This window comes from Echiichthys vipera, assembly GCF_963691815.1.
Source record: "Echiichthys vipera genome assembly, chromosome: 5".
NCBI lineage: Eukaryota > Metazoa > Chordata > Actinopteri > Perciformes > Trachinidae > Echiichthys > Echiichthys vipera.
In genome coordinates, this window is record NC_139830.1 from 20,313,720 (window position 1) to 20,326,166 (window position 12,447).

Sequence of the window (12,447 nt, forward strand, 5' to 3'; positions counted from 1 at the left end):
GCCTCACTTTCATTTTGTCCATAAAATATGCTGCATTTCTGGTTAACTGTTCTTCTTTCTAATACCAAATAAATGGGTTAAATATATATTTATATTTGATGTGTTTTAAACGACAGAAGTTTGCATTTAAATTTCTCAACACACTGCAAGTTTTATATCAATAATTGAACACGCGCCAGGATGCACAGTCTACACAAACATCACACTGCATCTAAACTCATGCCAAGACAACTAGAACGTATCAGTGCTCATAGCAGGTGAGTTGTTTCTTGTTTGTGGTTACAGTAGCATAGTTGCACTTTCATTCAGTTGTTCCTGGCTGTTTCTTTAAAACTGTGTCATGCTACAGTTGTTCAGCTCTCTCCCTCTCTTGTCTCTTGTCTGGCAGATTTGGGTGATGAGGCGGCGCTCTCCATGGGAATCATGCTCTGGGCAGGGATTCTTGTTGTTGCATTTGTACTCCTGCTGCTAGCTGTGGATGTCACCTGTTACTTTGTCAACAAATGTGGGCTCATCATGTGCCTCTGTGGTAAATCAGGCACAGGGACCAAAGGGCACAACTTGGAGGAGGGCAAGGCAGCCTTCATGTGAGTACCAGTGACAACAACAACAGCCGCAATCTGTTAAGCAGGCAGCGTTACCCTAATAGACATTTAGGTTCAGTTACACTGAGGGACCCAATGTTTTTTTCACATACATACCACATATACAAACAGAAATATTACCCGACTCTGCAGTTCCCCTCTACAGAGCCTCTTAAGCATCTTTCTAATGACTGTTTTGTTTATACGGCCGGTAACTTTGCGGTTTTGTTTCAGTCTTACTGCTTACATCAGCATCGTTTCCAGTCGTAACAGGCATCTGTTTTCAGCAAACAAGCTCTGATAAACACACTGAGCGCTATATGTATATTATATACATATATTGTACTCTGTTTACACCTGGCAGTATGGTCTTTGTGCACAAATGAACATTCTGGTATATAATGGGATCAGTTTATGTATTTAAACTGATCACAAGCGTCATCAGTAGCTCTCTGGATGATAGTGGAAGGGGAGGAGAATGACTGACATCACACGCTGGATGTCAGGTCCGTGCACTGTACATCCGACAAGCCAGACTACACCTGACATTAACATGTGATCTGGCTCTCCTGATGCAAGGTGTAAATGCACACAGAATAACTTGTGAACAGAAGATAATGTTATCAGCAGCAACATTTTAATGGGATGCAATTAAATTAGCCATAACAATATGTCAGTGTTGTGTTTACAGCTTGTTGCTTTGCCTCCAAGTGGCCAAAATATGTCCATTTCAAGAATAAATAAACAAAGAAGCTTTTGAAAGACAAAATCAATTGACATTAAAAAGAAAACAAAAGCCTGTGTGATGCTCTTTGAACCATTTTATGTGATCCATCTGTGATGTTAAATGTATTCCAGGCATTTTATTTAGTTTTTTTTTTGGTCAAGTTGTTCTTTATCTTTTTGTTGTTTACATTTTGTCCACCTCATCAACTTTACTTCTTTAATCAGTGACTTCCTACGTTCTCAAGAAGGCCTTTAAGGGCTGACATCGAACATGATTAAGAATCTTAGCTCGAGGTTTTATGTTTAGGCTGATAAAGAAAGAGACAACTGCGAAAGGGCTTTCCATTAAAGAAAAACTGTTGTGCCTCTTGAGCAAAATCAGCACCCTGTGACTGCAGTACATTATGGTCTGCTCGCTCAGTATCCATCAGAAAAATACACAAATCAATAAAACATGCCCATAAATGAGATGAAGTTTTTAGAGTGGATTCCTCCTTCAGTGAAAATATCAGGGGTGCTTGGTTTAAGTGAAGCATTGAACAAATACTCTCACGTGCACATTAGGGCCGTTTTTAAATCAATTTCACTGGAAAGTTGCTTCGATTTGAACTACATACAGCCACAAGGGTTAGCCGACTGTGATATTCAGACTGTGACTGAGTTGAAAAGATAATCCACTTACAGTCTGTGTTCATATAATTACTGTCTACTACACGTGACTAAAGTACTTTTGCGCAAGCCTCAAGCAAGTCCCAAGTCATTTTTTCTCAGACAAGCCAAGTCGAGTCCTCAGCTAAAGCTGCAGTGGGTAAAAGACAAAAAAAAACACCAGAATTTGCAGCAGAGTGAGTTCTTTTCCTGCAGCTCTCCCTCTCCTCTCTGCCCTGAGTCAATAGGAAATCTCTCTGAAATGACCTGTGATTATCCAAAGTTTCCTGTTACGGGCTAGATTTTCTCAAGCTTGAAAACAGAACCAGGAGGAGGTGCAGAAGTCCAGTTTTCTCTCAGAACACTTGAATTACAATATGATGAGAGATTGTTGTGGGTTATTTTTTCCCAACATCATGAGGAATAAACTGCCCACCCTGGCTAAAAGTCAAGAAAGGACATGGTATTAGTATCTATTTAATGATGAAATGTATGTTACCCGTTTAATAAAGTATGATAATGCATTTAATTTATGTTAAGATTATTGATATTCAGTGAAATACATGTAAGCAAACAAAACACAAAAATTACTTTATAAAAGCTTATTTACTGTATCCCTTAATTTCTTCTCAATCAAAATGCCAACATTTTATTCTTATGATAGCGAACACCAGCCCTCACAGACACCAGGTAATGTTACACAGACTGTCAAACATTTTCAGTATTTTATATGTAATATCTAATATTAAATAAAGAGTCCAAATCACAATGACTCAACACCACATCTCTGCTGTCTACTGCTCTTGTATCACCCTTTCTCACTGTGGCAGACATGATAACTGTTGCTATTTTAACAAGATATTTGTCTCTCTCCTGCAGGAAAGATGAGTCCAAAGAGCCAATAGTGGAGGTCAGAACAGAGGACGAGTGCACGGCCAATCATAACGCAGCAGGACCGACAGAACCCAATGAAACCACACCTCTCACAGAGCCAGAGTGAGTAAAAGCTGGATGTACAGCACACAGCTTTTCTTTTTTTTTTTACCGCTCAAGTCTTTTTAGCTGTTGTACATTGCACTCCACTTCAAAGAATAATAAGCATCTTATTCAAGAGGACACAATTTGAACCTTTTTTTTAAAAACCAAAAACCAAAAGTTCAAGTCATTCTTGGGTGGAGTCCACTGAACTGTGTTGCTTTTCAGTTTTTAATTCCCTTTCAGAGGGATTACTGCACTTTGTGTTTCTTCTCCAGCCTTTGGAGATTTTCTGTGTCATTGTATCAAGGTTGAAGCAATACCAGTTAAAGACACGGAAAGGCTTTTTTGTCCTCTCGAGTGTGGTCAACTCACATGAAGCCATTTGACAGCCTCAGCAAGCCATCCCTCATTATCAGCAGTCTGGAAAAATGAGATGATTCAGTATGAGATGGTCACTGGTACTGTTTAACCCTTATAGGTGGTTCTGCGTGGTACTGTAGTTTTCAGCAGGACAACTGGTGCTTTTTTTAGTACATTAGTTTTCCTAGTCAGTGTACTCCATGTTGGTGTGTGTATGGGATGTATCCTTTGATGTCCACTCACAGCATGACGCCTTCGTTTTCTTTGTTGCATTTTCTCACTAGGCTTAATAGTTGCTGTTTTTAAGTTGCTTTGTCTATGTTTGTGTGAATTTCTAAAGCCAACTAATCCCTCTGCATGCTCTCGTCCGAGCCACCCTTCCTCTGTCACAGTCACCCTGGTGTCTAGTCTGTGTGTCTCTGTTCTCTCCCTGCTCTCTCAGGCTGGCGGCTAACACTGCTGCTCTGGCACTGGACACCCTCTCCTCCGTAGCCACCAACTCTGACACAGCCACTGCAACAATTGACCCCGCTCAGGACAGCCCCTCTAGCGAGACCACTACCCTCACTTGTAGCCTGTCCACCCTGCCCAACGACCCCTCACCCACCCCTGTCCTAGCCCCGGCCCCGACTCCAGAGTCGAACACGGCCCCGTCCACCCCCCTCATCTGCACCTCCGCTGTCGAAGCTAAAATGGCCCCGCTAGTAGAACAAAGAGGAAGTAACACCCCAGAAGGACAGGAGAAAATAACCACTCCTCCTTCTACCCCTACACAGACTAAAGCTCAAAAAGCTGGGACACCAATACCACCAAAACGTAGACACTCTCCTAAACTTGCTGCCCTGAACACTAAAGGTAGCCCGCCCGTATCTCCACTGGCTGCGTCTTCTCCCACTTTCGAAACCAAGAAACCTGCTCCGAGGCCACCAGTCAAAAAGATTCCCATACAGCCACACACCGTAGCCTTAGACACCGAGATGCCTGCTCAAACTGCCGCCACCGTAGCAACTGCTGCCCATCCAAAGCCAGAACTTGATCCAAATACAACTGCCCAAGACCCTAGTGGGTTTAGCTTTAATGCCTTCAACACTAACAATAAACCTGATGACCGTAACACTGACAAAGATGCTGCAACTAGCACTCCTTTAGTGATCCACGGTGCTCTTAAAGAACTGGATGCTGAAGAACCTGCTCCTCTAGTTACAGACGTCCTCTCTCCTTTACCTGTTACTCTCATCTCTTCAACTCCTGCCCCCCCCAGTGTCGAGGCGCTGGTTTCAAATGATCTCCTCACATCGCCGTCAGACACGTACGACTTGGTAACCTCTAACGTGGGGCCCAAAGGTGCGAGCTTAGAGTTAGAGCTGACAAACGGGACAGAAAGACCTTTCCAGCCGCCCGCAGACCTTATTAGCTTAGAGAGCCCGCCCTCTGCCCCCTCTCTGCCCAATGGAGAAGGAGCAGACGTCCCCCACTCAGGCCCAGTTCTGGAGGCTTCAGAGACTCTGGCCAAGACTGCTCCTCCTGTCAACGATGAGTACGGCTCCCTCTAGAGGTTTATCTATGTGTTTGTGTGAGTGTGTGCGTGTAATTTGTATGCCCATTCATTCACCACCGCATCTTGCCATTGACCACACAATATGAAATATTGTAATGGTAAACTGTGGTAATGACATTGGGTTAATTAAGGTCATGTGGATTGTGATAGACGAGTGATATGATGGTTCTGTTCTTTACGCTTGTGTGTGTACAGTTCTCCACTGTGGGCTCTCCAATTTTGCAACATTTACCACAAGAATAGTTAAGCCCCTTTCAGACATGCACCTTATTATTTTACATGTCGGACTCATGTAAATGTCACAGTGACAGTGTAACTAGCCCGATAACATTTCTGTAAAATGTCTGAATTAAAGGCTGTCAGATTAAAGATTCAACAATCTGACAGCCACCTCTGATGAACGGCTTCGGAAACCCCCTGATTTTTTCTGCGAATTAATGAAAGCTGACAACCTGACGGGCGGAGTGGAGAAAGTAAGCAGTTTGAACTTTTCTCTCTCAAGGGCTCTTTCATTTTTTACACAAATATATCCGTCACCTTTTATCTTTACAAACACCTGCATCGCTATAAATACATTCCAGCAGAGACATTCTGAAAGAGTGCACTGTTATCCACAAATTTATACGATTATCCCGTCTCGCTCCCCTCTCTGACGGCCAGCTTTTCACTCCACCTTTGAGTGTGACCCGGCCTTGACATAGCGGCTGCAGCAGCACAGTTAAATACACAGTTAAATGAAATGCACGTCTCGATCCATTTTTGTAAAATTGACAAGTGTATCAATTAATTACCCTCCCTTATATACAAAATATTAGTTTAATAGATGGATTGATTCACATGATTCTCATTTTTTCAGCATATCCATCTGGGAACTCTCGTTTGGAGATCTTTTGGGAAGGGGCGAAAATACTGGTTGTTGATTGGATAAACCATCTGTCTATCACCGACATACAGGCTTGCTAGCAGCACCAGGGTAATGCTTAGAAAGTAAACAACATGTCGGTAAAGGATATTTGCCGTTTGTGTAATGCGAATTTAGAGACACAAGGTGCCCGATCCATATTCCAACAGAAGGATCCAAGAGGAAAAAAACGTTAGCGAACGGCTTTCTCGATAGCTGCGCTCATCCCATCCGTGGAAGCTGCCATGTTGTTTGCTCTGAACAGTCACTTCTCGTTCCATCACACTTAAATCCGCCTCAAAACCAACGCTGATTGGACGGCTCCAAATTTTCTCCGTCACACGATACCAGACTGATCTGCGAATAAAATACAATGGAGCTCACAAGATTACAATGGTCTCACAAAGCTAGAGATTCGTCACCTCAATCTCTAAAAAATGGGATTTTGTGGCAAAGTAGATGTTTTAAAACTTTCTAAGAACAAAAATGATCAGGCATGTTGGACACTGGAAAATATACAGGAGAATTCTCTAATAAATGATGAAATTGAGAACATTTACTGGGCCATCCTTCTTTTCACAACGAACATTAATTAAGTCTCTTATAAGAAAATGTGTCCATCACTGATGCAGCCTGTGAACAATAGACACTCAATTCCTTCCTTCCAACTCAGCGGTGCCACTACTCCCTCTCGTGCACCAGATGGCAACATCGCACAAGCACTGTGGCCTCTTCCATAACGGTGCCGTCCTGTCTGAATTAAGCCGTAACAAACTCCTGTGTATGTCTGTATGATTGAACAGTATCATTAAACATAGATAGATAGATGAAGCCAGAAATGTCACACATGCCATATCTGAAAGGGGCTTTACTTCAATGACTGTTGTGTCTCAGAAACAAGTGTATGCCTCTGAGTGTTGCCTAAATCCTCACCAACTCTACAAAAGAAAACCGAGGCTAGACGGTGTTTTCCTGCTCAGATGAGAGGAGAGGAGCTGCAGGCAGGATCCAGATATAAGGCTGTAATGCTTTAAGATGCCCAGGGCTTATTTACTCTGCCATCATATTCTCTTTGAAGTAAAACAGACAATATTTGCTAAACACTGTGTTAGATGAGGAAGGCTAGTTGATACCAGATAAATTATACGGTTATGTCATTATCTGTTTTTGTAATTTTATCTGACTGTTGTCAAGGTGGTGAAGAAATATGTAAGAAGACCTCTCAATGCAAACAGTGTCTTCTTACATATTTGGGTGAAGGTGTCATTAAGAATAAATGGTTAAAATTGTGTTCAACTAAAGTGTCTGTTTGCTGACATGTTGTTGTTGTTTTCTACCCAGAGATGACCAGATGTTTTTATTTTGCACTTCCTCCCTTTTCTCCATTGCAGGAAGATTTTTTCTGAGGAGAAAGGGAAACCGGAGGAGGCAGACTTATCGAACGACCTGACGGAGATCACTGCAGAACACAACAGTGTCATACACACAAATACCACCGAGAGCAAAGCATGATGGGCCGGGGGGGAAATCCCAGCCCGGTCCAAAACATTTTGCAGCAGCAACGAGCGAGAAACACTGCAGGAGTTTTGATTTCCAGTGCCCTTATCTGCATATTCAACACAAACAAACACACACACACACACACACACACACACACACACACACACACACACACACACACACACACACACACACACACACACACACACACACACACACACACACACACACACACACACACACACACACACACACACACACACACACACACACACACACACACACACACACACACACACTTGTCAATTGGTTAGAGCGCACTTTGACTGTGTTTTCATTTCTGGTTTCATTCATACACCCATGGAGTTTATCATAAGAGATTTATTTTATTTTTTTATTGTTATTTTATTTAACCGGTCAGAACGATGAAGGACAATCTCTTATTACAGTGATCGCTGGGTTAATATATCAAATTAGACTCTATGTTCTGTGCTTTTAGTTTGAATGCAGTTGCGAACAAGTATTGGATTATTATGACAAAATGTTAAAAAAAAAAAAAAACTGACTATATATAGAACATATTTTTCTTAATTTCATCCTCTAATGTTCAAATGTAAAACTGTTGCATTTTTATTTTTAGCTCAGACTCTTAATTTGTGAGCTCGTCTCATTAAATAGCTTGTTCTGCATGTCTGACCTGCAAGTGGTTGTAAAATTTTGTTTACAAGGTGTACCGTTACACTCTGTAACAGGGATGTTTCATCTCTCACAGATACGCTGGCATTGATTCAACAAAGGCCTGACTTAAATGTTCGGATTATAACCATATTTGTTGTGGTTATAAATTCAGTCTATCACTGCCTTGCCACAGTGTTGGTTAAAATATTTGATTAAAAAAAACAACCTCATTGAACACAAACAGCCAGCCAAACTGCTGATTCTCAGCCAAGGGTTGAAGATCTTGAGCTAAATTTAGGCCATGTATTTGTTTTTTGGGGGCGACTACGATAGCAAGCGCTTCTTCCTCACATTAAAGCAGATCAAAGGTCTGGCTTCGTACTTTGAGCTGTGCTTTTGAAGCAAAAAGAAAATAAATAGTATGCATTTTTTTACTATTTAAAAACTACAAAGATTTATTTTCCATTTCCTGCCTGCAAGCTTGTGCACTGTGCCTGTGTGTCAGTAGATTGTCTTGTCATCAGTTTCTATGATAATCTGCATAGCTTTGTCGTGAGAGATTTAGCCTATTCTTTTGATTTAATATATTGTATTACTAGAAGAAAAGTATGATAAATGGACTAATGTGGTCATTATAACACGTGTAGTGTATGAAACTGTCCGTCTCTGGTCACAGCACTATATATCGCCAGCTATAGTGAAGGGAGGTGTTCTGAGCCTTGGCATGAATTCAGTCAGTACTTTATAATGTATAACTACAAGGCAGATAGACGTGCCCCTGTTTGTTTGGGTGAAATAGTTCTCATATTGATTTTAATGAGTGTTACCTTTGGGACTTGTTCTGGCATTACCACACATTGTTTTTTATTTCTCTCCCCCCAGTTGTTATTCAAGTGTTCTGTAATGTGGTCTTTGAATTTTCTTTTCTTTTTTTAAGTTTGTGTCTTTTTGTACAAAAACCACTCACTCCAGAGCGACTGTTTGACGAGTTCAGGATGAACACTGGCAGGAAGCAGGGTGGTCCCGGCTGAAACAGGAGATCAAACTGTTTAGTTTAGTTTTTTTTTAAGGAAGAAAAGCTTTAGATAATAGATATACAGAGAAGTGAACACAGATCTGAAATACAGAAAGAAGAAGAAGACGAGCTTTACTCACCTTGTTACCTGACCACCTTGCTCCCTCGTCACTGGACGCTCCTTTTTGGTTTTAATGGGTCAAACTCAGAAAATATCTGTTCTGTACAGTCTTTACAAAATAAAAAATGATTTCTGAATCTAACTTTGTCCTGGCCTATCTTCTCATTAGTTTCAGTTACCTGTTTTGAACACTAGATGGCAGTAAATCCCTTTTTGTTGGCTCTGTTGTTTTCGCCATGTCATGGACACAGGACTATTTACAGAAAGGTTACAGTGCAAACAGGTTATGTTGGGTCTGGAAAAACCCCGGGCTATTTGTTCACATAGATGAGGGAGCAAATAAACACATGTTACATAATGCATGTTTGTGCGGGAGTAAAGTTAATACTTCCAGGCTAGGATGTCTAAATACTATGCAGCAGTGAGGGCTTGATATTTTCAGCTGTGGCACCCCCCCCCTCCCCTCCCCTCGGTACCTCTAATGAGACATGAGCCCGAAACAGACGGAGCTGTGTCAACGGCCACAGCGGCCTGCACTGACCCGGCAGGGCGTCCTGTTCCACCCTCCACACTCACAGACTGTCCGCTCTTACCTAAAGTCATTTTCCCCCGCTGTCCTGGGAAATACCAACTGGTCTGATCTCTAAATCCACTCTGCATTAACCGGGTTCTGCTTCTTCTTCCAGGACACCACGCTGGTCCTGACCTGTCAGTAATTCAGATGCCCTGGACATGTCTCTGATTGCAGCCTTGATGGAGAGACGAGGAGCAGAGGGCGAGCGTTCAGAGCCGTGACGTCGCCCCGGTGACGGTGTGAAGCCAGTCAGGTCGGCAGCACGCAGCCGTGATGAAACAGGAAGTCGAGTGACGTGGCCTTCAAAGTAAAAGGGTGTACGTCGTCCGTAAAGAGAGGAGTGACGGGATTGTGGTGCAACAGGAGCTGTATTAAAACGTCACGCAATGTGTTCAAAACAAAAGCTGTAGCCATAGAAGGTCATTTCTTTTATAGTTTACTTGGAATCTGAGGTATTCTTCAAGCAGTGGAAGTATTTAGGTCATTCACACAAACAAAAGCAGGAAGGATATTACATTCTCATGCCAGAACATGTCATACATGTAAGGAACAATATAAAGAACGTGATAAAGGCACCAGTAATACACAGTTAAAAGTATGACAGTAGGAAATGTATTATTATTACTCAGGGTGTTGCACTTAAGGCCCATGGGGTCACCTTAATGTCTTACATATATACACATACGTAGATTTGGGGGTGATGCACGGGGTATGCATATAGAACCAGTCAAAAGTTTCTATACATACATGTATATACTAAGACCAAGTGGGCCTTAAGTGCAGCAATACCCTGAGTAATCGTACAAATGACAATAAAATATTTAGCCTACAACAATAAAGAAATACCACACTACACGCATTTAATATATGAATAAAAGGAATAACTTCACCCTCCGAATAAGTGTTTGTATACTCCCCCTGTGTTGCCTTGAATTCCTGAAGAGCATTTTGTTTCTCTTGCATGCCCCCACGGGGAATGAAGACTCCAAAGGCAAAAAATCCCTTGTTCACTGTGAGGGCGTGCAAGACAAACACATTTTTCTTCAGGAATTCAAGGTAACACAGGGTGAGTAGGCTATAAATAAACCATTTTTTCTGAGGTCGAGCTATTCCTTTAAGTAAAAGTACAAGTATCAATAATGGAGTAGTCCTTATGCAGAAAAAAAACTGAGTATATTTGATATGATATTATTATATTATTGGATTATTATTACTGACATAGTATCATGTCAAGAACATTTAAATGTTGAAGATGGACCAGGTGGAGCTCATTTGAACTATTTCATATATTGCACTGCAGTTTTATTTATGTAAGGAATTGTATTTTATATCAATAAAATATATGTTTTGCATGTAAAAAATGAACCTGCAAAGTAATTAGTAACTATAGCTGTTTAATAAACACAGTGGAATAAAAGTGTAAAGTACCATGAAATATTGGTCGCCAGGTTAAGCATCTCAAAATTGAGTAAATGTACTTACATTTTGCCAATGCATTCTATAGTTTAAAACTTACACATGAAGGGTGTTTGAAATGATTATTCCAGTAGTTTTAGTCTCAATACTTTGAACTCATTTTGAGTCAGCATTGAAGAAATAAAAAGAAAGAAATCCTTCAGCGTTTTACCCTCGAGGATTTGATTCCTGAAATAACATTCAGACCCTCATGTTGAGAAAATAAAACACAGAAACTGTTAACAAACACTTGAGGCTAGAGACTGAAGGGGGAGGGTTGTATTATTGTGGAGTGACATTCTTGACCTCAGTTGACCACATGGGTCAGCAGCTTAAAGCACGAGGTCAGCAGGATGCCTTAGCCTTAGTATTTCTAAAATGTTGTCTACAGTTTTCATCCAGAAACCATGTTGAAACGATTATTCAATGATAATTAAAACAATTACACATTGCAGGTTTACTTGCAACATCTCAATATTCTCCAGTCAGACATAAGATTGAGTTGTGTCACTTATTCTCCCCTCCCCCCACGTCCACAGAATTGCTTGCACACCAGAAAACCACTCCCACATTTTTGGGTTGACTTCAAAAGACAAAAAGTGTGTTCTCCAAATGTGTCTCTAAACATTTTCATTCCCTGTATTTTCTGACTAGATTTGTGAAAATCCTGACAGAAGAAATGAATTAGTCAAACTGCATTGTCTTTCATCAGTCGAACCTTGTATCCAGATGAAAATAAGGAATGCAACATATTTAGGAGGTCTGAGCTAAAAACATGACAGGAAACCTTTGTGTTGAAGCAGAAAACCTCCACCAGAAAAGAAAAGTTCCTCTAGTTCTGATATCACACATATCATGCAGCCTTTAAGATTTTCTACTCAGAGATGGTTGCTAGAAATGCTTTAAAAAAAAAAAAAAGATAAATTAAATTGCACTTATTTTAACAGATTGTTACCTGAAAATTGGTGAAATTGTAAAGAAAAGGTTTCATTTGCAAAAACAGTTAAAGATCATAGTGAATAAGCCATCACCAGTTTGACCCGTTTCATAGATCCGTCCCTGGATTGCATAAAGAAAAAAACATAATGTAGGAAAATAAACAGTTCTGGTTTTGCAAATGAACCCATTAAAGAATACAAAACGAATCTGTTGGATCCACTAATCCATTTTGTGCATGAACACCTTATATTCTACCAAAATCCCATTTTACACCAGAAGTTTTGCTTATTCCCTTGTTATTTCTAACGCTTTAAACAAGTGGAGCTACATGACATCACGGTGTAACAATAACCATTATGTGCTTACCAATTTGACTCCAAAGTCTATCATCATTTTAATTTGATAGTCTT

General features: G+C 40.8%; 1 protein-coding gene and 1 long non-coding RNA gene across 4 annotated transcripts in view; one reads left to right on the forward strand and one right to left on the reverse strand.

The window, feature by feature from the left end:
- Nucleotides 1–7,267, forward strand: part of ncam1b (neural cell adhesion molecule 1b) — a gene marked incomplete at its 3' end in the record, with an annotated part of 82,430 nt that extends 75,163 nt beyond the window's left edge. For 2 of the 3 annotated variants that reach the window (XM_083914679.1, XM_083914680.1), the window contains 3 exons: nt 389–587; nt 2,838–2,954; nt 7,147–7,267. In XM_083914679.1, coding sequence (XP_083770805.1) covers nt 389–587; nt 2,838–2,954; nt 7,147–7,267 — 437 coding nt within the window. Of the gene's footprint in view, nt 1–388; nt 588–2,837; nt 2,955–3,738; nt 4,834–7,146 lie in introns of all 3 variants that reach the window. The other variant, XM_083914678.1, reaches the window with a different exon arrangement.
- The window catches only part of LOC310947760, a 33,557-nt gene extending 23,570 nt beyond the window's left edge, over nt 1–9,987 (reverse strand). The window contains exon 1 of the long non-coding RNA XR_014593227.1: nt 9,663–9,987. This is a non-coding gene — a long non-coding RNA (uncharacterized lncRNA). The remainder of the gene's footprint in view (nt 1–9,662) is intronic.
- Between the last annotated feature and the right edge of the window lie 2,460 nt (nt 9,988–12,447).